Source organism: Macrobrachium nipponense, chromosome 3 (genome assembly GCF_015104395.2).
Source record: "Macrobrachium nipponense isolate FS-2020 chromosome 3, ASM1510439v2, whole genome shotgun sequence".
Lineage (NCBI taxonomy): Eukaryota > Metazoa > Arthropoda > Malacostraca > Decapoda > Palaemonidae > Macrobrachium > Macrobrachium nipponense.
The window spans coordinates 118,754,559-118,781,672 of NC_087202.1; the positions used below are offsets into that span (position 1 = coordinate 118,754,559).

Genomic DNA, 27,114 nt, shown 5'->3' on the forward strand with positions numbered 1-27,114 from the left:
TTCGTGTGGCACGGCATCAAGAAGGACTCCCGGGAGTGGACCCAGAACTGTATCGCATGCCAGAGCAGCAAGACAGGAAGGCACACCGAATCAGAAGGTACCTTCCCCCATTGCAGGCAGAGATTCGGGCACGTACACATAGATGTCGTCAGCCCGCTTCCCCCATCCAATGGCAACAGATACCTCCTGACGGTGGTCGACCGGTCGACCAGGTGGCCAGAGGCAACCCCATTGTCGGAAGCCACTGCTGACGCCTGCGCCGAAGCCCCCCCCCCCCCCCCCCCCCCCCCCCCCCCCACCCCCCCCCCCCCCCCCCCCCCCCGCCTCTCCAGCTGGATCAGCCGTTTTGGAGTGGCAGATGACATCATGTCGGACCGAGGAACCACCTTCACCTATGAATTCTGGACTGCTCTGGCACACCAGATGGGGACGAAGCACCACAACAACACGGCCTACAACCCCACAGCAAACGGCAAGGTGGAAAGCTACACTGCTCCCTCAAAGCCTCCCTGAAGGCACACTGCACGGGCCCCAACTGGAAGGCACAACTACCCTGAGTCCTCCTTGGCCTCCAGACCACGCCAAGAACCAACGGCGAGTTGATGATCCATCACCGGCGGAGAAGGTCTATGGGGAAACATTGTCAGTGCCAGGAAAATTCTTCCCGGTCGACAGTCACGACGAGGACCTCCCCCTGTCACGGCTCCGTGCAGCCACCCTGCCGCGAGACCTTCTCTGACAGAACGAAGCAGTTCCGACCAAAAGCCTTGGATTCCTGTTCACGTCTTCATCAGGAACAACGCCACCTGCCCGCCCCTAATGAGACCCTATCGAGGACCGTATTGAGTCGTCCGCTGAGCGGAGAAGGCATTCCTCATCGCAATCAATGGCCGCAAGGACTGGGTCTCCATCGAACAGCTAAAATCACAAGTTCATAGTAATTTGTATTTTTCCTAGCTATACTTACCTCGAACTACTTAATAGGAGAGACCTGGATGTCAATCCGGTACCGACCAGAAAAATCCAGGTACCCCTTCCACACCTAGCAAGGTACATGACCCGAGAGTCAAGGCTATGCGCCCTCGACCTCCGACCTCAGTGCTTTCCTGGTCACTGACCTGTGTACATGTATCAGCTTGTTGTCCATGTGCAGGCCCAATTTCCTTCATGTGTTTCCCTTGTGTGCAAAAGTTTACTCTCTCCCATGTGTGTGTGTGTGTGTGTGTGTGTGTGTGTGTGTGTATCTGCATCATGGAGCCCGACACACCTCAACGTCATTGTCCAGGCCCTTCGGAGGATAAGTCATGTTGGGCTTTCTTGTTGTCGACGAAGATCAACCCTCACTCTTTGTGTAACTCATGTTGTGGCGGCCCTGCTCTCTGATGTCCCATGTTCGGAGTGTGTTTCCTGAACTCCCTCCCAGTAGACTTAGCTTCGACAGGAAGAAGAAGGCCAGGTCACCGGCGAAGAAGTCTCAATCAGATGAATCCTTAGCGTCGAGGGCGGTCTCATCACCAGTGTTGCTACCAAAGTCTTCTCCTGTTCCCTCCCAGCGAGGGGACCTAGGTGAGTTTGTTGCCAGGCCTCTGCCCATTGCAGAGCCCGAGGAGTCTGTACCTCCTGTACAGGTGGTTCCTCCCCAAGACGATAGCTTCCTGTGAGAAGTGTGGTCCCGCTTCAACCTGCAGGGTGTTCTGTCAGCCGAGGTGTTTGCGTCAGCTCTCCACTCAGTGTATGGGGCGCACATGGCTCCGGGGAGCATGGCTCACCCTGCCCTGGATAACAAGTGTATCTCCGTGCTGGTGAGCACAGCACGCTCTGCTACAGTGAGCACAGCTCACACCATTCCAAGACCCATGGCTCACCGAGCTCCGGTGCACGGGCCCAGGAAGCAGACAGGCTCCCCTGCCATGTACGCCCGGAGTGGGCCGTCGGGTTTGTCATCCCACCTCGTTTCCTGACTCACCTTCCCCATTCCACCTCTCCCGAGGGGTTACCCTGCCTCGGGATGCAGCGAGAGCTGACGGGGTTGTCGGAATTCATGTTCCAGTCCTGGTCTGGTACCCCTCCGGGAGGACAAGTTCCAGGTCTGGGAGATGTCCCCACTCTTCCAAGGGGGGTCTGACCTGAGGGCCAGGACTCTTCCCAAGGGTGAAGCTCCCCCAGCCCAGGGGCCCGGCGTCAATAACCTCATCGTTGCGATGCCAGTAAGAACTAACAAATCAATCAATCAAACCCAGGGGCCTTCCCCCAACAAGGAAAGAGGCTCAGGCCCTTGCCCAAGTGGGCCAGGTAACTTCAGGGTCCAAGAATGCCCTGCGGCCCCACGGATCCCTTAAGCTCCTCCCTGTGGCTAAAGCCAAGCAGAAAAGGTTCTACACCCCAAATGGCTTCTCCTACCTGAGTCCTTGGAGGATAACATTTCCCCCTTGCCCCGGTCTTTTGAGTGAGACTCTTGGCGGGTTCAGTCACCTTCTCAGGAGTAGGGACCATGCTATGGAGACCATGGCATGGGCCGTTGTCCAGGCAGCCACCTGGCTCGACCTACAGGCTGGTGCGGCGGCCAGATTCGCCAGCGAACAACTTGAAGGACGGCACCAAGTTGGCCTAACTCAAGGTCCTGTTTGGTGGAAGGCCATCAGCTCCTTGACTTCTCAGGCAATCACCCAGTGGATTAATAGGGTCCTCTGCAGGAAGGATGCCAGGCTAGCCAGATGGCTTACACGACTTCCGGTCAGGGAAGCTAGCCCCCTGAGGTAGACCGTGATTATGGTGGAGTCCCTCTGGCCAGAGGACCTTGTGGAGGAGGCCCTGGAGCGTTGACAATAGGCCAGCCAGGACTCCTTCATCTACAGGACATCCTCCTTCAGGCACCCAGCACAGCATAGGGCACCAGATGCTCACCAAACTAGACAACAGCAGAGTTATGGGGCGCAGAGGACGTCCGATAACTGGGAACCAGTCTCCGGAGGTTGGGTAGGACAAGGGATTCAGGCCTCCCCCGGGGCCCCGTCAACGTCTTCCCCCTCCTACAGGACCCAGGTCTTCAGCCTCCCGAAGGGGTTGTAATGGTCACTACCCTAGGAGAAAGTAGGATGAGAGCCCCCCCTCCCCTTCCATCTGCTCCCGCCACAGGTAGGGAGTTGCCTCTCGAATCATGGGCCTCCCTGCTCTGCCAATCATTTGAGAGGCAACCGCCCCACCTGTGGCGGAAGCGGATGAAGGGGGGGGGCCTCTCCTACTTCCTCCTAGAGGAACAACTGTTATGACCCCTTTGGGAGGCCAAAGACCTGGGTTTGTAGGAGGGCTGACCCATGTACATGCGTCGGCTCATTGTCCATGTGCTGGCCTGATTTCCTTTGTGTGTTTCCCTTGTGTGCGAGAGTCTACTCTACCCCATGTGTGTGTGTGTGTGTGTGTATACCTGGATCATGGCTCCATTCCTGACAAAGATGACACCGCAGAAGTACCTCGCAGGCCTTCCCTACAGAACGACATTCGGCCGGGACCCGTAAGAGTCCCCAGACGTCGACGATTCCGCCCAAGGACAGCAGTTGAACCCCCTAGGTCTACCATCTGGGGCGGCATCCTGCTGTCCAACTCTTCTATAAATGAGGAGCGGGAGGACATGCCCCCACAAATGGAATCACGAACCCATGCACTCCTCCACCCTCCAGCAAGATACCGATGACCAATCATCCAATGATTTTACCGATAATCATTGTCTTGGGGGGGGAGTATCTGTAAGGCCAACATTTCCACCAAAATGTCCATCCTCCCAATGTATATACCTCTTTTTTACATATACCAAAATGTAGAGCAGTTTGCGGCCTTTCCACCAATATATGAATCATAAATTTGCACATCCTGTACACTTAAATTATATGTACATTTGTAGGTGCGAGAAAGCACAATCACAGCGTGGGTCTGCTCCCTTTTTTCGTATGTACGCGTGACGGACATTACACTTCCATCCACACAGCCTCCTTGTATATGTCTGTTTCTGACCAATAAATCAGTAAGCATTTCTCCTTGTCTCAGTCCAGTCCTCAAACACTCAACCATACATGGAATGGTATATTTGAAATTTTCCTTTTGACAGCAAAGAAGCTCAAAATCTTAACTAGGAACCAACAAACAAGGTAATCTCAACAGCACTTTGGACATTCACCAGTCACCTTTCATTTAACTGGCAACCAAAGATTTCTTGACTAACTTTCCTTTAGCTCATTTTCATGATACTACTACTTGGTTATTTTGAGTCAAAGGCACATTATAATATACAGGCAAATTATAATATACTAGAACTAACCTCAGAGTCGGTGTTATGAAAGCCAAATGCTGATAAAGCTAGAGTCCACATAACAAAGGACAGTATAAGACATATCCATGCCAAAGGTGCTCCCTTCTCTTTGTATTGGAACCTCTGAAAAACAAAGAATAATAAATTTAAAACAATAAATTCATTAGATGATTCACAATTTAGACATTACAGAACCTACCTTTATGCAGTCACCAGTATTCATTCAAAACCCAATTCTTGAAATAAAATATATACATAGTATTTTTCATGACAAGATACTGAAAGAGAACAGAAAAGCTTCTTTTCTACAGAAACTCATTTATTTAAATACTAGCCTTGGTTATGATGTAGTTTCCAAAATAAAGGCCTAGGTTTGTCAGGCAAACAGATAAAATGTATCCATACACATTGGGGTCTGCAATAGCGCCATAGAGGATGAGGCTACCATTTGCAACAAAGCCAGCAACTATTCTCAGAACATGAATTGGCGTAGAAATAAGGTCTTCATTTCTTATGACCTCAGCTAACTTATCACGTACTGGTTTCCATCCTTTCCATACTTGTAACATCTTCATGGGGGCTATTACAGGGGGAACAAAAATCTCAAATTATAAAGTTATTAATAGTTAAGTTCATATAAATGAATGTTATAAATATCACGAAATGTGCACTGAATCAACAAAAGAGCAAATTTGATCTTAACACTTGACATTATGACTGGTACAGAGAAAAAGAAAACACATTCACAGATGTCTCTATCCATCTGGCCTTTCTATTTCTATAACCATTTGTAGTGGTAATCCACTGATTGTTATACAAAATATTTTGAGAATATTTTAGTAACTATTTCTTATTGTTGTGCACTACTGCCACATATATTATTCTGTCACTCCAATAATTATTCATAGTGTTCCTACCCCACCATGTTATGAGTAGTGTCCATGAGGTTTCATAATAAATACATTACTTGAAAGTTGTGTAAAAGTAACATCTGTCACTTGATTTCATATCTACTATACTGGGTAAAACAGAACTAGTATTGATGTTTTACTAAGACAATAACTGATGTCACCCTCCCATCCATACTCTATGGGTGCCATAGAGTTATCTATTTCACAGTGATATTCAGTAGCAAAGGTAAACATTGATTTGGAAATTCATGGGTAGAACTTTAGTAATAAATTGACTGATAACAGTAAGGTTTAACATACAGACAGTTGTTGTAGGATAAATATGTATCATGTTATTGATATTATAATACTACCCAAACAAATGTTGTTATATATATGATCAGCCACACATGCGCCAAGATATTGGTGCCAACACCAGTTGTCCTGAACTCACATTCCGATGGAGATGTTTTTGTATTAAACCATCTACACACGAATAGTGCCTCTTACTTGCCCTGCCCATAGAGTATCCTATATGGCACAGTGATGGAGTATGACCTATGCAGAATGTCTGGGTTTCATGAAGTTCGCTGAAATCCACCCCAACATTAATAAGACCAAGAGACACTGTTAGAATTGACAACAGCACATCAGTGGGTCTAAACACATTACTGCAGGCATTAGGTATGGCCATATGGGAAGATGGGAATAATTCAGCATAAGGCCATGTGAAAAGCAAGCATATTCCCCCCCAAGAATTTTTATGTAGTCCCCGGGTTACATCAGGTTTGGGTTAAGTCATTCCAGACTTAAGGTAGCTTGCCTCATGGGTTGTTAATCTGCTTTATGGCCCTGTAACCCAGACTTACAGCATTGTTGCTATTTATTACCATTTTAATTACAATGATTTGGGTTAAGGCAATTTTCAGCTTACAGCACCTTGCCGGGAACAGGACCCCCGCCATAAACCATGGACACATGTATACGAGATCAGCAAAGGATTTCAGACACTGGAAGTGCTCTATGGAAGATTGGATAAAAATCAGCAAGTTTCCCAGTGATGAGGCAGTAATGAATATCAAGCTATTCTGTTAAGGCAAATTGCAAAGTGCAACAGATGCCCAATTCTCTCCAGCCACTTGGAATGCTCAAGGGTAGAAGATGCCTGTGATGCCCTGAGGAAAATAAACACGAGGACAGCAAACCGAGTGGTTGTGTGGGGTTAGTTCTTCACAGGAAGACAGAGAGAAGAAGAAATGGCAAAGGAATATATCCACAGGTGCCAGCAGGAACCCCTTGAGTGTGTTTGGGTGCCGCAAGTGCAGAGAGGATGTGTGAATATGTGCTGGCATGTAAAATTGCGAGTGGCATACGGAATCAAAAGTTAAAACAGGATATTCTAGAAAAGCAATTGATGAAGTAACTGGGTTGAGAGATTGGGAAGATATATTTCTATCAATTACCACTGTGCATGCTGTAAAAGATGTACTTAAGGTGACAATTAGGGACCATATTGTTCATTTTGAGAGTCATTCTGCTGCTGCAGTTACCACTATGAGTGAAGATTGGGTTCACATCTTTTGAGGATGCTGCTGGTATATTATTGTTACCAAATTCAGCTACACAACTGGAAGTAACAACATGTGAGAATGAATTGTTAATGGGATTAACGAGGACACTGATAAATCTAGGCATTAATTAGTCATGGTGTCCCTTCCATAACATATTTCCAAAATTATGAACTTGCACAAGATAATTTCTTACTCCTCAAACTTCTCAAATTTTTCCTTCAACCCAGATCTCCATTTCCAAAATTATCTACAAACACTGCATCTCTAGCATTATACTCAGGAGTTTCCTGAAAGAACAATTTCTTTGAGAAAACTTCCAAACCTGTTTCTCTTAGAATGGACCTTAAGTGATTCAATGGTTGTTTTAAGGGAACGACCAAACAGTAGCTCAGCAGGTGACTTTCCAGTACTAGAATGTGAACTATTTCTATAATTGTACAAGGATGTACAAAGTCTAGTGTTTAAGATCCACTCTTAAACTCTATCAGCATTATCTGATACAATCTCATCTGAAATACCAAAATTAGAAAAGGTTTCCCTAAGCAACTCTATACATAGCAACATTTCATGGCGTTGAGGAAGTAACATGGACATCCATAAACTTAGTACAAGCATCTACTGTCACATGAAAATACTTATTATCCACAGGTTCAGCATAATCTCTGTGTAATCTAGACCAAGCTTTACCAGGTGAAGCATAATCTGTGTAATCTAGACCATGCTTTACCGTCAAAAGCAAAACAGGATAATCTAATGTAAGGTGCATGACAATCAAAAGACAAGTAAAAACACAGTAGCTTAGCATACTGTTACTGTTATCCTAATAGGCTATATAACTATGATACACATTCATATACATAATCAAATCACAAAACCTTAATCATTGCAAACCACTCATTTGTTACAATGCCAAGGTGTCCTTATTTTCTTGTTTCCATTTGTGCCGGTCTCTCAGCAATCGTCAAGGTGAACAATCTTCAAAACACAGCTATCATACCATTTTCCTTTGCCACCGGGTCCTTTTTTTTACTCGTCGCCAGAGTAATACTGGTGGCCTGAGATGGCAAGGTAATGAGAAGCTGCTATAAAGTTGGCTTTTAATGTAAGTCATCTAGCTACATCTGGTTAGCCCTAAGCGTGGCTATATCGTTCCTGATCCTGTCTGGATCCACAACAACCACAATGCATCAGAGGAACAGCAGATCCTCAATATGCCCTCATCAATACAATAACAACAGGGAAGGTATCAGTACGTATTGTTGCACATCCATGGGGCACTGTGCTGCCCCAGACATATACATACACCAAATTTGATGATGTAACTATGGCTATCCCAGGGAAGTGTAAATGCTTTTTTGATATATTATTGCACCATTATAGCATAGAAGGTTTTTGGCATACTTTTGATTTATTGTTGACATGTGAGATGAATGGTGTAAATATAAACTTGAAATAACTTGAAATACATAACAGCAAAGAGACAGCGCCCTACTATAGAACCAGCCGGGGCAGTGCCACATATCGAGAAACAAGAGGAAGATGCTGGCCACGGCAGCCAGGCACCCCTTGATAAATATAGTTCAAGGACAACCAAACACCAGCTTGGATGACTATGAAGGTAGAAAATAACGAGTATTTTGTTTGTTGCATTATTGTTAAATTTTGCTTTGATTAACCATCCTCTTGCAGACTATTTGTCATTTTGCCTATTCTTGATTTTTATGTTTTTTGTTTGTCTACTTATGACTTTTGAGAATACCTGTGTTTTGTAGTAATGCGTAACTAGGGAGGGTGTAGGAAAAATATGTATCATGTTACTGATATTACATTACTACCCAATCGAATGTTATTATATCTATGATCAGCCACACATTACCTAGCTCTGTCTGTGCCAAAAATTTGGTTCCAAAGCCAATTGTCCTGGACCCACCTTGCGATGGAGAGACTTTTGTAATAAGCCATCAACACGGTAGTAGTGCCTCTTAATTACCCTGCCCATAAAGTATTGTATAATTGTATATTTTTAATTTCAACACTTTCAACTGCTTGACATTCACAAAACATGTAAGTCATATGTACTTCATATATTACTCTTGTTATGATTTACAGAAGGACAATGGTTTTATACCATTAAAGAAACATCACTGTAATATTATTAATAATTTTTGAGTAATAAGTATAAATTGCCGACCAATGATGCACGACCAAGTCTGGAGTGATCAAAATGGTTAAGATCATGGCTTAAAAGGGATTTTTCCATTCAGTAACTAACACAGTGGTAAGTGAGCTGGAAAAGCTACTTTTTAATGATGCCTGCAATATCCTATTTGGAGCAAATGCCCTCATACCTTGACAAGCAGCAGTGTTTTAATAAGAAATTATATCAAACATGATAACAAACCATAAAGTGAAGCAAAATAATCAAAACCATTAATTTTCAGAAAGAAAAGTAGGGTCATGAAATACCAACTCCTCTGTAACTGATAAAACATAAAATCTTGGTGCCACCTCTGCTTATGACAATTCTTAATATTAATTATTCTAAAAAATACCAGTTATATGCTATACTTTCTTATTATATCAAGTGCATCAATACCTACATATTTACAAACAAAATTCTGTAAAGCTAAAAGGCAAAAGTAAAATTTTCCCTCAAAATTGTGTTACAATTGCAAATGCCTGGAACTTACAAAAGGACCACATGCCATAACGACTCATCAGTACAGTTGTGGTTAACAGCAGAACTAAATACAGGAAGCTCATGCACAACCAGAATGCCAGCCTAGTGACCCATTCACGACCTTCTGCCAGCAACAACATTGTTCCAATTAGCCCCATGGTTGGGTAAACGTGATGAGTGACATCTCCATGTCTAAGACCCCAAACACAGATGATTGCTGCTACTGCCATCACATACATGAACATCATATCTGTTTCAGAATAGGGGTAAAATTTCAAAATTAATATCTACCATATTATTTTTCATAACTTTGATCAGAAGGGAAATTTATTCAATAAAAACTATTAAACAGTGCTGCACTAACTAAAGACTTCATTTCATCCATTTCTAATTAGTCTTTACCATACCTTTGCATTTTATGAGAATGTGTTTAACAACTCAATCTTTTTTCTGCTTCTTAAAGATGTTGTATGACTGACTGATTCCAAAATGTTGCATGACCGATTGGTTCCAAGATGTCCACTTTGATTTAAGTTTTCTAATGTTTGATTCAAGTTTTCAAATGTATGACAAATCATCCTCTGCATCAAATTGCTATTGAAAATATGTATTGGAAGTCTGCGATGACTTGGTCCTTTATCCTGTTTGCCCACTTAATGAAGAAATTCCATGTACAACATATGAACTTTTGGCAATACTTTACCAGTAATATATATTTCTAAGTTAATTATAAAACTTTTCCTGTGGTAATTACTGTAGCACCTCAACAGTCATGAAGGTAGCATACAAATTCTGGCAAATACTGGACATTCTTGCATTTCTGTGTTAGACTGCTAATCTTTCATTAAGTATATGTTAGTGTATCTTATGTGATACTAGGGAAAACAATATCTACTGAACATCACTAAAGATATTTGTACATATTTATATTACAATATCTTGTTTTACAATGTTCCTCATTTACTATCATTCTTCAGTAAAAAATAAAAACACTATTCGTGTTTATGACATAAGACTAGCCATAATGAATACGTACTGAGGTTTGAGGAAGTATTGTTATTTTCTTATCAAACATAGAAAAACTATAATCTGCTCTGCACTGTAATGCCCCGTATTGTGCTAATGTAGATATGAAATGGTTAATTTCAATACTATACATACAGTGGTCCCCCATATTCGCGGGGGATGCTTACCAGACCCCCCTTGAATAGTTAGAACCCCAAATAGTTGGAACCCCTATAAAAATGCTTAAAACCTCCTATTTTGTTAGTTAAAACTCAAGAAAACCCCACTAAAAATGTTAATACCTGGTGTTTTTAAAGTTTTATCACAAAAAGTGCATTTTATAATGAAATTGATTAAAAAAAACAGGTATTTGTGGATATTTCTCATAGAAAAATACCACGAATAGGTGAATTTTCCGCGAATAATGCAGGGAAATGTTCCCATGAGTCCGCAAATCCGGATAATGCGAATAAGGGGGTCCACTGTATATTGCTGTGCATAATAATCCAGTAGTTTATGCATCAAGTTTTTGCTGAACACTGAAATGGACAATATTAAGATTACTTCAAGTCAGTCAGAAATCATACAATTAGGGTACAGTCATTCACTTTTAGATCATTGTTCAAGGATTTCATCTTCTTATTACCATTTATATCAATAATATACCCTATAGTACATCTACAGATAAGCATTACTCATTGCTAAATAAGAACTGCAGTACTGTAGTTAAAAATTAATTCTTTGGAATGGCAGACAAAGCTTTCCAATGTACACACTCTCAACATGACCATTCAATTAATCTATGTCTCTTCTTACTAAAATGTGGCCACAACTCTCAAAATGTGTAAAAAGAAAGCTGTATCAAAAAGCAATGAACAAAAAGAACTTACCAAACCGTATACAAAAAGAACTTACCAAAACGTATGGTAACACTATTTGGGCAAGTGTGATACAATGATGACATCAAACCTTGTATGACAAGACCATAACCCAAGGACATGAAGAGACCATAATGCCTGCTGACACCAGCACTCTGAAAAACATTCATTCAAGTTTATACATTTATACTGATGCACATACAACTCTGTGTAATATACTTGATATTTTAAAACTTATTTTGAAGAACAAAATTAATCATTCCATGGAGGTATCACGGAAAATTAGCCCAATTTTCTAGGAACAAACCCCACGACACTTCAGTGTTTGTCAAAAACATAATGATGGTTACCTAATAAACAAAAATGGAATTTTCATTATAAAATAAAATTTTATGGCATACCTACCGAACAATTATACAGCTGTAGCTTCCTACGAACGGCAGACAATAGATTCAAAACTATCGTGGTGGCGCCGCCATCGCTGATGTAGGTGACATCATCTCCCTCCACTCGAGGGAGCTACAGGTACAACTGCTCGGATAACATCAATTTGTTCTGTCCAGCCATCCACCTGTGGGGAGGAGGGAGGGCTTTTACTAATAATTGTTCGGTAAGTATGCAATAAAATTTTATTTTATAATGAAAATTCCATTTTTATTGCAGTGTCTTACCGAACAATTATACAGCTGATTACCCATTGCAAGGATGGGGGCTGTGGATGTAAGTTTTAATTCAAAAATAACATGATTCTTGAAAAAATACCCAAAAGCACTGTTAGTGCCTGTTGTACCTTACCTCGTAAGAGAGCTACTGCAGGAGAATACTGCCTCTGGTCGGTGCTCATCTTACGTAGTAGAAGGCTTGGAGTATGACCAATGGGGGCCTCTACATGGAGTGGAAGATCCTTGTAGTCATGGTGTTCACCGCTGACTCAATAAAGATACAACAAAATATTGCCCTTGCCCTGGGCTAAGACCAGAAATAACCAACATGAAAACAACTGTCACCTACACCTAAATAAAAACCTTTATCCACCAAAACTTACACTAAAATGACTGGTGAGTACTCCAGGTAACTGTAACCCCAGACTTCCCTTTAACTCGTCAACCTTGATACAAAGCGAAACATAAGCTAACAAAGGGAGCAACCCCCTATGTCGTTTCTCCCAACACCATGCCAGCTACCGAAAGTGGACCGAGAGACTTACAATCTTTGAACACTGTCTCGATTTCTTTCAAATAATGAGTTGCAAACACAGATTTAGACCTCCAAAAGGTACTTTGGAGGATAGCGGATAGCGACAAGTTGTGTCGAAAAGTGAGGGAATTCGCTACCGCTCAAACTTTGTGTGCTTTCACTCTCAGTAAAGGAAACACTGCGTCGTTAGCTTGAGAGTGTGTTTCGACAATTAATTCTCTCAGAAGAAGGATATAGCTTTTTTTGAGAGAGGACAAGAGGGATTTTTAACAGAGCACCACAAACAATTCAATTGACCTCTAATTTTCTCCGTTCTGCGGGGGTAACATCTTAATGCCCGCACGGGACATAAGAGCCATTCTTCTTCTTCCTGGCCTATCAAGTCTATCAGGTTCTTGAGAACGAAGTTACATGGCCAAGGATTAGAAGGGTTCTCGTTTTTCGCGAGAAAATTGAGCTCCACAGAGCAAACTGCATCGCCTTGAGAAAATCCCACCTTTTTGTCCATCGCATGTAGCTCGCTAACTCGTCTAGCTGATGCTAATGCAACTAACATAATGTCCTCTTGGTGAGATTCTTCATAAACAATGAAAGTAGCGGTTCAAAGGGAGGACCCGAAAGCCGTTTAAGAACTATATCGAGATTCCATGCTATCGAGCCCTTTGACTATTTGGAAGTCTTGAACGATTTAATTAGATCGGAAAGATCACTATTCGTGGATAGGTCTAGTCCTCTGTTTTAAAACTGAAGCCAGCATCGCTCTGTATCCCCTAATAGTCGAAGGCGCTAAACGCTTAATGTCCTTTAAGAATAGAAGGAAATCCGCTATTTCGTTCACAGATGTTTCAGAAGAAGAGACTTTAGTTTGTTTACACCATTTTCGAAACACTCCCCATTTAGACTGGTATAGTCTGTTAAAAGAATCTCTTCTGCAGTTCATGATAGCTTCTGCAGCTTGTCTTGAAAAATGTTTCGCTCTGACGAGACTCTTGACAGTCTGAATCCTGTCAGTGCCAGAGCAGATAATCCTTGGTGGAATCTTGCGAAGTGCGGTTGTCTGAGTAGACATCTCTTTAATGGAAGAAGCCTGGGGAAATCTAAGAGCAAGTCGTGGAGATCTGGGAACCATTCCTTCCTTGGCCAGAATGGAGCGACTAGTGTCAGAGAAATTTTTGTGAAATGACACTTGTTCAGCACCTGTCTTATTAGGCCGAATGGGGGAAAAGCGTACGTTTCCAGGCCCGACCAGTCTAGTAACATTGTGTCGACTGACCATGCAAGAGGGTTCCTCAAAGTTCAAATAGGTCTATCATCAGCTTTCCCCAAAGTTTCCATAGGTCTAGGGAGACCTTCGCATCGAGAGTCCATTCCAACGGCAGTACGTACTTGGTGACGCCAACTTAGTTCGTCCACCACCACATTCATTTTCCCTTGAACAAATCGAGGGATCAACAAAACTTGAAATTTTTCTGCCCACAGAAGCAGATCTTTTGCAAGGTTGTAGAGGGTGAAGGAGCAGGTTCCCCCTTGTTTCCTGATGTAGGAAATTGCTGTGGAGTTGTCTCCGTGAACTGCTACCACCTGTCCCATCATGAGATGAGAGAACGCCTGAAGTCCCAGATACACTACTAATAGCTCCCTCACGATGATATGAAGAGAGCGTTGAGTTTCCAACCATTCCCGACACTTCGTTCTTCCCCAACAGGGCTCCCCAACCTGCATCAAAGGTGTCTAAAAAGAACTGAAGGGTTGGGTGGAGTGGACGAAGCGAAAGACCCTCTACCAGTCTTGGTTTTGAAAGCCACCACGCTAAGTCCTCCTTGATTTCGTCTGAAATCGAGAATACTGTCGAGTCCGGTTGAGTCTTCCTGCACCATGATGCCTTCAGGAAGAATTGTAGGGGCCTCATGTGCAGCCTTCCGAGTTTGACAAACTGTTCCACCGAAGCTAGTGTTCCTAACAGACTGATCCAATGGTTGGCAGAACAGGACTTGCGGTCTAGGAAGTCCTGTACTACTTCCAGACACGACTGGACTCTCTTTGGTGAAAGAAAAACCCGAAAACTCGAGAGTTCAGAGTCATTCCCAAATAGAGAATGCTGAGTCGGAATTAGCTGAGATTTCTCCTTGTTTACAAGAAGACCTAACGAGTGAGTTAATGAAAGAGTCCTCTTGAGATCCTTCATACACTGACTTTCCGAAGAGGAGCGGAGAAGCCAGTCGTCTAGGTAGGGTGACACTGATGCTGTCGAGAGGCCGAAGCAAAGAGCTCAAAACTGGTAGGTCTTGCCCATGAACACAAAACAAAGGTATTTCCTGGAGTCCTGATGAATTAATATGTGGAAGTATGCATCCTGCATATCCAGGGATACCATCCAGTCCCCTTGGCGAAGGGATTCCAACACCGAACGAGTCATTTCAATATAGAATTTGGTCTTCTGAACGAAGAAGTTCAGTGCGCTTACATCCAGTATGGGCCTCCAGCTCCCTGATGACTTGGGGACTACGAACAGATGGTTGTAGAACCCCGGGGATGGTCTGTCGCTGATCCCCTCTATGACAGCCTTCTGCACAAGAGTCTCTATTTCTCGAGTTAAGGCTACAAACTTCTCCAAGTCTGGAGAGTAGGTGGGCAATGCGATGGGAATATTGGATAGAGGCCAGGTGTCTTTGAAAGGAATGGAGTAACCGAACCGGAGAACTTGGGTCACCCAGGGCTCTGCCCCTATGCGACTCCATTCCTCCCAGAAGAGGCTCAGTCTGCCCCCTACTGGAGCATGAAGGATTGAAGGATCACTTGGATGATTTAGTGTCGAGTTTGGCCGAGGACTTGGTCGGGTATCATAAATTCGATTGAGGCCTGATGAACGGTCTAGACCTGCCCCCTCGAAAGGGTTTCTTCTGCAAGGGCGATTCCGAGGTGGTAGGCATCACAGTCAAGTGTTTAACTCGCTTACAAGACTGAGCAAGTAAGTCATTAGTGGACTTCTTTTCCAATGCGGAAAGTGTCTTGGCCACTGTTTCTTCGGGGAACAGATGATTCTTGTCGAGAGGAGAAAACAAAAGGGCCGACTTCTGAGGTGAAGCGACTCCTCTCAAAACAAAAGAACACCAGAGCTGTCTTTTCTTGAGAGTTCCAAATGCAAAGAGAGAGGCCAGCTCATCACAAACATCCCGAACTGATTTGTCGGCACATGACAAAACCCCAAGCCAGTCCAATGCCAGGTCCTCCTGGCGAGTAGGGCAGTTCTCTATTTTCGTAGCGAGAGCTCCGATCGTCCAGTCCAAGAAGCTCATAATCTCCAAAATCTTGAAGATAGTCTTTACCAAATGGTCCAATTTGGGAGATGTAAAGAATATTTTTGCTGCTGCAAATGTGAACCTCCTATTTGCATCTACCAGGCCAGAGAAGTTCCCCTGGGAGGAGGCAGACACTCCCATAGAGGGGGCTTCTCCGGTTATGTAGAACCTATACCTCTTCTTAACAAGTTTCGACGGAGTATAGGTGAAAGTTTCTTTCCCGTGCTCTCTCTTGAACTTCAACCAGTCTTCTATATCACGAAGTGATCGTTTCGCTGCCTTAGAAAGTACGAGCTTCGGGAGAAGAGGATTGAAATTCTTCCTTCTCATCAGGAAGATGGAAGCAGGTGACCTGGGAGCAGCTGCTACGAAGTAATCCAGGTACATGTCCAGAGGGTAGCGTAAAAGCTTCGAATAGCACGAGAGAGGAATAGAGTCCGCTTCTAAGTACTCCTCGTCATCCGAAGAGATAGGCGACAGAGAGAGTTCTTGATTTGACTCACTGTTCTTCAGACATTGTTTACTTTCTTTCATCCAGTTCATCAGCTCCTACAATCGTCGACGTAAAGGAACTAAATTCTCAACTTCTTGAGTTGAAGTCGTAGCAACTGGGGTTGTGGACTTCGACGACACGATCGACACCAGAGGTCTCATGCCAGTCGAATTATCTGTCGCATGTGAAGTCAAAGGTAAACTTTCGACAGCTTGATGAGTTGAAGATCTCAATGGACTCAGAATTGGTCGTTCCACGATCGAGTCGAAGGCGGCTGTCACTGCCGTGACAATCCAAGGTGAAGTCCATGTAGCTACGCTACACGACGGGCGAGGGTTGTCTACTTCTCTGTTCCTCTTCACAGGGGGGCAGGGAGATCACCTCTCCAGTCAAACATCTCTTCAACGGACGTGAGGCTGAAGAATCACGCCGCTTATGACGTCTAACCGGCGACGAATCACTCGACTATGTCGATAAATGATTACTGAACGACAAACTGCACCCCCTCAGATTGCACTGTACTGACACTTTTCACTTCACTAGAAGTCTTTTCCATGAAAGACTTTACAGATAAACCTAACTGCATAACAGTATTAGCTAATACATCAAATTTCTTTTCAAATTTTAGACTCGACGCTGGCAATGGTGTTAGGAGAATCTCCACAGGAAGTTGGCAAGGGGAGTTACAGGTGCAGGAGTAGGAGGACTCAAGATCGGAGACATAATAAGAGGAGAAGGAGAAGGGATAGGAGCAGGTGCTTCAATAGAAGAAGCAGAAGAAGCTATACTAGTCTTACTTTCAGCTCTGAGAGCCGCTTCTTATCCTTAATTACCTTCCCAGAGTGAGAGAAAAAAACTTTCCACTGTTGTTCACTCCAATCCCTACACTTAATGCACTTAGTGTGCGAATCATAGTGATTTAACTAACCTAGTTTTGCACCCTCCAGTGCAAAACCTAACTACTGAAGGACCAGAGTCCGACATGATAGTAAAGCCACAAAATTGAAGAAAAGAAATTCAGCAAACTAGCTTCAATCCCACAAACACGAAGTTGAATACTTCACCGATATTGGAGATATATATCCCAACAAATGAGAAAAGTTTGCACCAACCACTGATATTCACCAGAAACCCGCAGAGAGCGAATTGATGTTACCTGGGCAGTTGTACCTGTAGCTCCCTTGAGTGGAGGAAGATGACGTCACCTACATCAGCGATGGCGGCGCCACCGCAGAAGTTTTGAATCTATTGTCTGCCATTCGTAGGAACCTACAGCTATATAATTGTTCAGTAAGACACTGCAATAAAATAATATCTTCAGACATCTGTGCCTCCAACAGCTAAATCCTAACCAATTAGCAGTTTGTTTGTTTGTTTGTTTGTATGGTGTTTTAACGTTGCAAGGAACCAGTGGTTATTCAGCAACGGGACCAACGGCTTTACGTTACTTCCAAACCACATCGAGATTGAACTTCTCTCACCAGAAATACACATCTCTCACACCTCAATGGAATGCCTGAGAATCGAACTCACAGCCACCGAGGAGGCAGGCCAAGACCATACCAATCATGCCACTGAGGAACCAATTAGCAGTGAAAGATTAGCAGGGTTGGGTGGTGCAAGGAGTGAGTTTCTGCACCTTTTCTTAAAGGAAAACAAATATGCATAGCATCTTTTCTTAAAGTACAACCTGGGACAGTTCTTATATTCTTCTTCCTCCAAGAGTGTCAACTGCCACTAAAGCAGCAGCAGCAGTGCCAGAATGGCATTGGATATCATAGAAGACTCCAGAAGTCTAGCTAAAGCTTTGTATCTTAAGGGAATTCCTCAAACCCCTCTGATAGTAAAAGCTTTACTGTCAGCCGAGATAGAGAAGCTGAAGGGATACTGAAGACTTGGAAGTGTTAGACAAGCTGATATCCACTATAGAAATTTTGGAACAGTTCTTATAACACTGTTCAGGTAAATGTTCCATAGGGCAGGTAACCCACCTCAGCAAGCAAGATGTGGGAGACTAGAACAAAACAAAATCTAGCCTTGATGATAACTGCATAACTGGTGTGGGTCATTATGTATTCATTATGTGACTTACCACCCAAGTACATAATTACGTATACTTTCTACTTAAGGGATAATGTAGCTAGCCAAATTACGTTGAAAAAATGACAATATTCTATGATTCTAGCTATTAATAGCAATATGATGTATCACCATTTAGCAACACTTCTGTAAAGTTTTATTTCATTACCTCGAATTTTAGTATTTATAATGAATATTTTTGTAAAGTATGTCTTTTTCAGTATTCCCTTCATAACTCCATTTCTCACTATAATAGAAACCTTTTCTGTTATTATTGACATATAAATACAATACAAATCTGTTAACATGAAGACAGTTGCCAAAGCATTTGGATACCATATTTACCCAGAGAGTAGTGTGGTGTTGCTGAGCCTAAGGGCTCACATGTTGTTTACATTCTCAGCTGTTCCCTGGCATTTAATTACTGGACCTTTAAATTCCTGTTTGCACATATTTAGAAGTACTAATCATAATTGAACATGCCCAGAACAAAGAGGAAAACAAGATTGGGAAGAAAAAAGATAAGAAAAGCCTTTGAAAAAATGAGAAAAAAAGAGAAATAAGTGGCATTTGTCAACTCCAGATGAGGCCATTCACAGCATGAGAATGAAGTGAGTGAACCAAGTGAACCAGCGCAGCCATGTAGGTTACTAACTAGTGCTGAGAACAGCACTCTCACAGGTGATATAATATGAATAAATATAAATCGCTCAACAATGCACAATTTAGCTTCAAAAATATTGTGTGAAGAGTTATGAATTTACGAATGTTTATAAATATTTTTTTTCTTCTTTTGCTGATAGAAGTATCACATTCTTGAGCAGTTTCTTCATGTATTAGTTGACATCAAAAATTTTCAAAGGGATTACCCATTTTTTTCTGCCCTCAGCAATTTTTGGTTATAAAAGCCCTTAAGGAATCTTTGCGCTTAACGTTGCTAAAATTTATGCAACAAAAATACCAGAGAAGAAATTAAGGGAAAAATCAGCTTGCATGCAACAAAATAAAAATGTGTGTGTATAGAAGATAAGAATGGAGGATAATATAATATATATTTTCATAATAAATTTTTTTAGTATTTGGATACTTACCTACAAGCTAAGGATATCTTCGTGCCGATTAGGCGAGTTGGCATTCAAACAAAAAATCGAATGGCTGCCCGGATAACTGTCTAGTCTACTTGTTTTCCACCAGTTGTGTTTCAAATATTTTAGCTCTTGTCAGAATTCTCTGTAAGGATGGCATTTTTACCAAAACGTCCGTCCTCCCTTTGTAGATATCTTTTCGTTATATACCAAAATGTAGAGTAGTTCACAGCCTTTCCGTCGATAGATATATCACTAAAAAATGTATCCTGTACACTCAGTTATATATATACATATTTCAAAGTGCAAGAAAGCACAATCATAGCAGGGACTCCGTCCCCTTTTGTATGTGTGCTTGACGGACATTAAGCAAGAATCTCTCCTTGCCTTAGTCAAGTCCTCACAACTGGTGACCTCCCAGATTTAGGATGGTAGCAGTTTCAGCCACCTACCCCACACAACCTTTAGCGGACTTACTACGGCGCTCAGTCTAGGTTTTCTGGAGCTCCTATCCACAATCGACCAAAACGCCATTAGTGATGCCTCAACCCACACCTCAATCCATGCCCTCCCCAAGTGGTCCCTGCACCCCGATCCATGTCCTTGCACGCCGCCAGAGCCCCTCTCCACCAAACTGCCGCCCTTCTCCCGGCAGAACGTCGCAGGCTGGCTCCACAGTGCAGAAATTCAGTTTCAGCTACACGGGGTCCCCAGAGAGAGAACCAAGGCAGACCTGATCACCTCAGCCTTTCCGGAGGATGTCTTCAACCATCTCGCCCCATGGATGGCCAGCCAACCCGGAGCAGTGCCTTACAACGACCTGAAGGCCCAGCTGGTCCAGGCCTTCTCCCTCCCAGTCCCTGAGAGATCCACCCAAATCTTCGACCTGGTGGTCAACCCCATGGTCAACGAGGACCCAAGGCTAGCCTGGCACAATCTCCAGGCCCTGGCACTGAGGCTGGAGGTGGACCCTCAGGGCCACAGGAAGACGGTAAGCCTTCTAAAACAACTCTTCCTCCAAAAACTTGCCCCTCAAATAGGCAGCCAGATCCCTGACACGGATGACCTGGAAATGGAGAGCCTGGTGGAATGGGCTTATAGCCAACACACCGCTACCTGAGCTGCAAAACTCACCTCGCCACCGTCAACCAACAGCCTGCAGCAGGATGATCCCGAGGAGGTTGGGATAGATGCAGCCTTGCAGACGAGGAGAGTACTGCAGCCCCACCAGGACACCTGCTGGTGTTACTTCCACCACAAATACAGAGGAAAGGCAAAGAGGTGAAGTGCGAGCAGCCTTGTTCCTTCGTGCCTTCAAAAAAACGAGGGAAGCAGCGCCCAACGACGCCCTCCCTGGCAGTAGCAGTAGCCAAGTCCCGCCCCAGAGGATTTTATGTTGAAGACACAATCTCCGGCCACAGGATGTTGGTCAACAACCAAGCAATGCAATCAAGTGTTCCCACCTTCAGCAGAGGACCACAGCCGCGCCCGATGCCCTGGCCGCCCTCGTGGCTGCCAAGGGACCCCCATCTGCTCCTACAACACCAAAGACCCAGACCATCACGTTCCTGGGTCGGACCTACGCCTGGCCCTTCCTCATTGCCAACGTACAAATCCCTCTCCTAGGGGCGGACTTCCTGGCCCACCACAGGCTCCTGGTCAATGTAGACCGCCAATGCTTCCTGGACACAGGTCCCAGGGCACTCGCCATCTGCTCCGTCTCCCCCCCAACAAGTACACCTACCTCCTATAAGAGTTCCCGAGCGTATTCAGACCTGAGCTCTGCCAGGTGGCAGGGGCCGCACCCAAGCACAGTGCGTGCCATCACATCGAGACCAAGAGGCCCCAAACATATGCAAATTTCCGCTGCCTCCCGCCAAAGCTCCTCCAGGAAGCCAAGAACGCGTTCGCAGAGATGGAGCAGATAGGCATCTGCAAGAAGGCTGTGAGCCCTTGGGCATCACCCTCCACATGGTAAAGAAGGCCCTATGGTGACTACTGCCACCTCAACCTTGTCACTACACTCGACAGTTACCCCCTGCCAAACATGCAGGACACACCGGGCCTCTCCACTGAGCAAAGATTTTCTCAAAAATTGACCTACTAAAATCTTACTTTCAAGTTCCCACCCATCCCAACAACGCAAAGACGGCAATCATCACACCCTTCGGGTCCTATGTGTTCACCTTCTCCACCTTCAGCCTGCAGAACACTAGAACTACCTTCCAACGCCTACCCTTCTGCGTCTGCTATGTGGACGATATTTTTATATTTTCCAGATCACTGGAGGAGCGCTTGAACCATGTCCAGGCTGTCCTTGTGCTCCTGCAGGAGAATGGGCTCATCGTCCGGTTCAACAAATGTACCTTTGGCACAGAAAAGGTGAATTTCTTAGGCCACAAAATCACCCCAGCAGGAGTACATCCCATGGCATCGAAGGTAGCTGAAACGTAGAAGTTCTTGACACCGCCGACGGTCAAGGCCCTCCAAGAGTTCATCGGGATGGTGAACTATTACAGAAGGTTTATCCCAGACATCGCCTGCCTGCACCATGTGCCCTTTGACCGGGGTCCTGAAGGGCAAGCCAAAGAAACTGGCATGGGGGAAGGCCCAGCAGCACACTTTCGACCTCACCAAGCCATCCCTCAGCACAGCTACAACATTGGCCCACCAGGATCCCGACGCGCCCCTGACACTCATGACCGATGCCAGCAACACCGCATGCAGCGCTGTCCTGGAACAGCTAGTCAACGGGGTCCCCACACTGCTAGTCTTCTTCAGCAGGAAGCTGAAACGCGCCGAAACCCACCACAGCACCTTCGACCACAAGCTCCTCCCTGTCTACCAAGCCATCCACCACTTCAAGTACCTCCTGGAGGGCATCCCCTTCACCATAAGGACAGGCCACCAGCCGCTGGTCCATGCCTTCGTCAAGGTGGACGATGCTTGATCCGCAAGACAGCAACATCACCTCATGGCCACCTCCGAATTCGGGTGCTTCATCAAGTACGTCCCCGGCAGAAGGAATCCCATAGCCGACGCCCTGCACCTCGGTGTGGACTACGAGGACCTAGTGTGTGAGCAAACCTCTGACCCTGAAGTACCAGCCTACCGGACTACCATCACTGCCCTCCGATGGGAGGACATTCCCTTCAGCCCTTCCAAGACGACACTCCTCTGCGTCACCAGCACCAGGCGCCCCCGCCCCCCTGATACCCACCTCCTCTTACGTCACCCCACGTGACAACCAGACTCATGACAGAAAGGTTCGTTTGGCACGGCATCAAGAGTTGACTCTTGGAAGTGGGCCAGGAACTGCATCTCATGCCAGAGCAGCAAGACAGGAGGGCACACCGAATCAGGAATAGACACCTTCCCTCAACCCAGGCAGAGATTCAGGCATATCCACGTTGATGTCATCAGGCGCCTTTCCCCATCTGACGGTGCCAGATACCTACTGACGGTGATCGACCAGCTCACCAGGTGGCCAGAAGCCACCCTAATATCAGAAGCCACCACAGACACCTGTGCCGAAGCCCTCCTATCCAGCTGGATCAGCCGCTTCAGAATACCACACAACATCACTACAGACTGGGGAACCACCTTCACCTCAGAACTCTGGACCTCCCTGGAACGCCTGATGGGGACCAAGCACCATACAACCACGGCCTACAACCCTGGAGCCAATGGCATGGTGGAAGGGACCCACCGCTTCCTCAAGGCCTCCCTGATGGCGCGCTGCACAGGCCCCGACTGGAAGGCACAGCTACTGTGGGTCCTCCTTGGCCTCCACACAGCCCCAAGAGCCAGCGGCGACCTGGCACTGGCACAGAAGGTTTACGGCGAGACCCTGACAGTGCCAGGTGAATTCTTCCCCGCTGACAGTGACGACCCCAACATCCCACTGGTAAGTCTCCAGGCAGCTGCCCAGAAATTTGTTCCCTGCCGAGAGACCTACACCAACTGGAGGAAGCAGTCCCGACTGAGAGCCCTGGACTCCTGCAAGTACATCTTCATACGGAACGACGTCACCCGCCTGCCCCTAACGAGACCCTACTGAGGAGTGCACTGCGTCATCCGCCGAGGTGAGAAGGCGTTCCTCGTCTTGATCAGCGGCCAAGAGGACTGGGTCTCGATAGAGAGACTGAAGCCTGCCATCATTCCCGACGAAGACAACCCTGCAGAAGGCCCTTGCAGGACACTGGCTCGGAAGACAGCCTCGCCGGAATCCAACAGTGGCCTCAGTCGTCGCCAGGGCTGCCCAAGGAAAGCAATCAAACCGCCCAGGCCCACCACCATGGGCGGCATCTTGCTTCCCTACTCACCAGACAACAAGGACCCAGAAGACGTCACCCGACGAATGGAATTTTGAACCTGCAGACTCCTCCAGCCCCCTGCAAGTTTCCGCTGACCATCAGCCAATGATTATTACTTAATCATTGTCTTGGGGGGGGGAGTACAGTGGTCCCCCCTATATGCAGGGATGCATATCAGACCCCTCGTGTGAATAGTTAGAACTCGCGAATAGTTGGAACCCCTATAAAAATACTTCAAACCTCCTATTTTGTTAGTTAAAACTCAAGAAAAACCCACTAACAATTTTTAAACCTGGTTTTTTAAATAGTTTTATCACAAAAAGTGCATTTATAATGAAATTGCTAAAAATAACCCAGGAATTTGTGGATATTCCTCATAGAAAAATACTTACCGCGAATAGGCAAATTTTCCGCGAATAATACAGGGAAATGATCCAGAGAGAAATCCGCAAATGTGTGATTCTGCAAATCTGGAGAACACAAATACAGGGGTCCACTGTATTTGTAAGGACAGCATTTAGCCAAATGTCCGTCCTTCCTTTGTACATACTTTTTATACCATACTCTAAAAGGTAAAATTGTATACTCTCTGCACGAAGATATAGGTATATTTTCAGCTGCCATGAAACACAATCGCAGTGGGGGCTCCGTCCCTTTGTGTATGTACGTGCATGATGGACACTACGTTTCTGTTCTCACTACTACCTCATATACAGCCGTCTCTGTTCAATAAAGTTAGTTAGAGCTTTCTCCTTGTCTGATTCCAGTCCTCACAAGTCTTACCTACTGTTAAAGTTAGCCGATTCTCACATTAACCCTTTAACGCCGATTGGACATATTAAACGTCGACTAAAATTGTCCGTCGTAAACGTCGACTAAAATTGTCCGTCGTATGCCGATTGGACGTATGGTACGTCGACGAAAAAAAGTTTATTTAAAAATTCGTGGAAAAATAGTTATAGGCCTACTAGGCAAAAAATTTTGAATCGCACGCCTTGGGGGATGCTGGGAGCTCATGGATCAAGGTGTTGTTTTGCTACAATCGTTACCCAGTCGCGCCAAGCACGAATTTCTTTCTTCTCGCACTAAAAAGCATCAGCGACACATCTCGGAAATTATTTACTCACTGACATAATTTTTGCACCATTTTATATTAGCCGTTACATGGAGTATTATATATGAAAATGTACGCAATTTCATGTACAATAAAACTAAAAACAACTCATGGTTGTAGCTTTTATCACTTTTGAAATATTTTCATATAAATAACAAAAAGTGTCAAAATTTCAACCTTTGGTAAACTTTGACTCTACTGAAATGGTCAAAAAATGCAATTGTAAGCTAAAACTCTTATATTCTAGTAATATTCAATCATTTACCTTCATTTTGCAACAAATTGGAAGTCTCTAGCACAATATTTCAATTTATGGTGAATTTATAAAAAAAATATATATATATTTTCCTCACGTCCGCGCGGTAACTCTTCCGAAAAAATCATAAATTTTTTCGTCCGATTGTCGTAATGTTTGCACCATTTTAAATTAGCCGTTACATAAAGTTTTATATATTTAAATGTGCGCAATTTCATTTAGAATACAATAATAAACAACCCATGGTTGTAGCTTTTATCAGTTTTGAAATATTTTCATATAAATAACGATAAGTGCCAAAGTATCAACCATCGGTCAACTTTGACTCGACTGAAATGGTAAAAAAAAAACAATTGTAAGCTAAAAATCTTTCATTCTAGTAATATTCAATCAATTACCTTTATTTTGAAACAAATTGGAAGTCTCAAGCACAATATTTCGATTTATGGTGATCTATGAAATAATCTTTTTCCTTACGTCTGCACGGTAACTCTTCCGAAAAATCATAAATTTTTTTGTCCGATTGTCGTAATGTTTGCACCATTTTAAATTAGCCGTTACATAAAGTTTTATATATAAAAATGTGTGCAATTTCATGTAGAATACAACAAGAAACAACCCATGGTTGTTGCTTTTATCAGTTTGGAAATATTTTCATATAAATAACGATAAATAGAAAAAATTCGTCCTTTGGTCAACTTTAACTCGACCGAAATGGTCGAAAACTGCAGTTGTAAGCTACAACACTTACAGTCTAGTAATGTTCAATCAATTACCTTCATTTTGCAACAAACGGGAAGTCTCTAGCACAATATTTCGATTTATGGTGAATTTTTGAAAAGTTTTTTTTTTACGTCCGCACGTTACGAATTCATGCATCATTTTGTGATAATATTTTCTCTGTGTTGCCTTGATCGTTTTACAATGTGTTATATACCAAAATGATCGCAATTTAGTGTACAATACAACAACAAAAATTAACTAATTAGCTTTAACCGTTTTGCTCACAGCACGATTTGTATACAATTATATATGAAATTTTTTTTTTGCACTTTCATATATCCCAATATTTATATATGATAATTATATTTTTTTTCATTTCTGATGGTTGCATACTAAACTTCAGGCAATGACAAAAAAAGGAGCGAAAAATGAACTCTTAATCTTGAAAATTAAGCGTGCTGTGATTTTTTTAATAAAAACCATTTTTCCCACTTCGGCGTTCACTCGCGAACGCCGCCGGCATACGGGAGACGATTTTTAAAATACCGTTTCGGCGTTTAAGGGTTAAGAAGAGGATGGTGGGTAGCGCACAGCTAGACACTAATCCGCTCAACCATTCAAGCTAAAGATTTCTTGCTTGAAACCCAAAACATTCTCACCTGATCCAGAATCCTTTCTGGATTTTACTACCACCATAAGTTGGATTCCATTCAGGAAGCAAGGCTCTCATACATGTGCATCAAAAAGCAGCCTTGCGGAGAAAACCGCTTCGATTCAGCCCGAATGAAACAGAAGCAATATGTGGGGACCCCTGTGCCTGGGTCCAAAAGCCCTATAAAACGGCAGTCACATAAAATAAATACTTTTACGACATAAAGGTAGGTACACTCCTATACAAAATTTATACCTTCATGCTCCCAAAAAATACCAAAACCTGGGATTTAAACAAAAGAGCCCAAAGAATTGCTGTTACTTCGGTTCAGGAAAAGAATACTGACTACTAGTAGTGGATTAAGGGCTTTACTGTTTTAGAACACAATTCTGTACAGTACTTAGGTAGCGAGCGGGTAAAAACCAAATTGCATTTAAAGGTAGAAGATATGGAGCTAGTTCTCTTGCACTAGCCTAATCAAATATGTCACAGAGGACCTTGTGTTCCTTGACAAAGACGTTATAAGTTTCTAAAATCACAAAAGAAAAGGTTAACTTGGCCTCTTCCAGGCTT

At 43.9% G+C, this 27,114-nt stretch overlaps 1 protein-coding gene across 2 annotated transcripts in view; it reads right to left on the bottom strand.

Moving 5' to 3' along the window:
- LOC135222003 (SID1 transmembrane family member 2-like) overlaps window positions 1-27,114 on the bottom strand; it is a 180,884-nt gene that overhangs the window by 40,845 nt on the left and 112,925 nt on the right. For both annotated transcript variants that reach the window (XM_064260113.1, XM_064260112.1), the window contains exons 13-16: window positions 11,365-11,482; window positions 9,455-9,694; window positions 4,639-4,883; window positions 4,313-4,426 (exon numbers count right to left, since the gene is read on the bottom strand). In XM_064260113.1, the coding sequence (XP_064116183.1) occupies window positions 4,313-4,426; window positions 4,639-4,883; window positions 9,455-9,694; window positions 11,365-11,482 (717 nt within the window). The remainder of the gene's footprint in view (window positions 1-4,312; window positions 4,427-4,638; window positions 4,884-9,454; window positions 9,695-11,364; window positions 11,483-27,114) is intronic.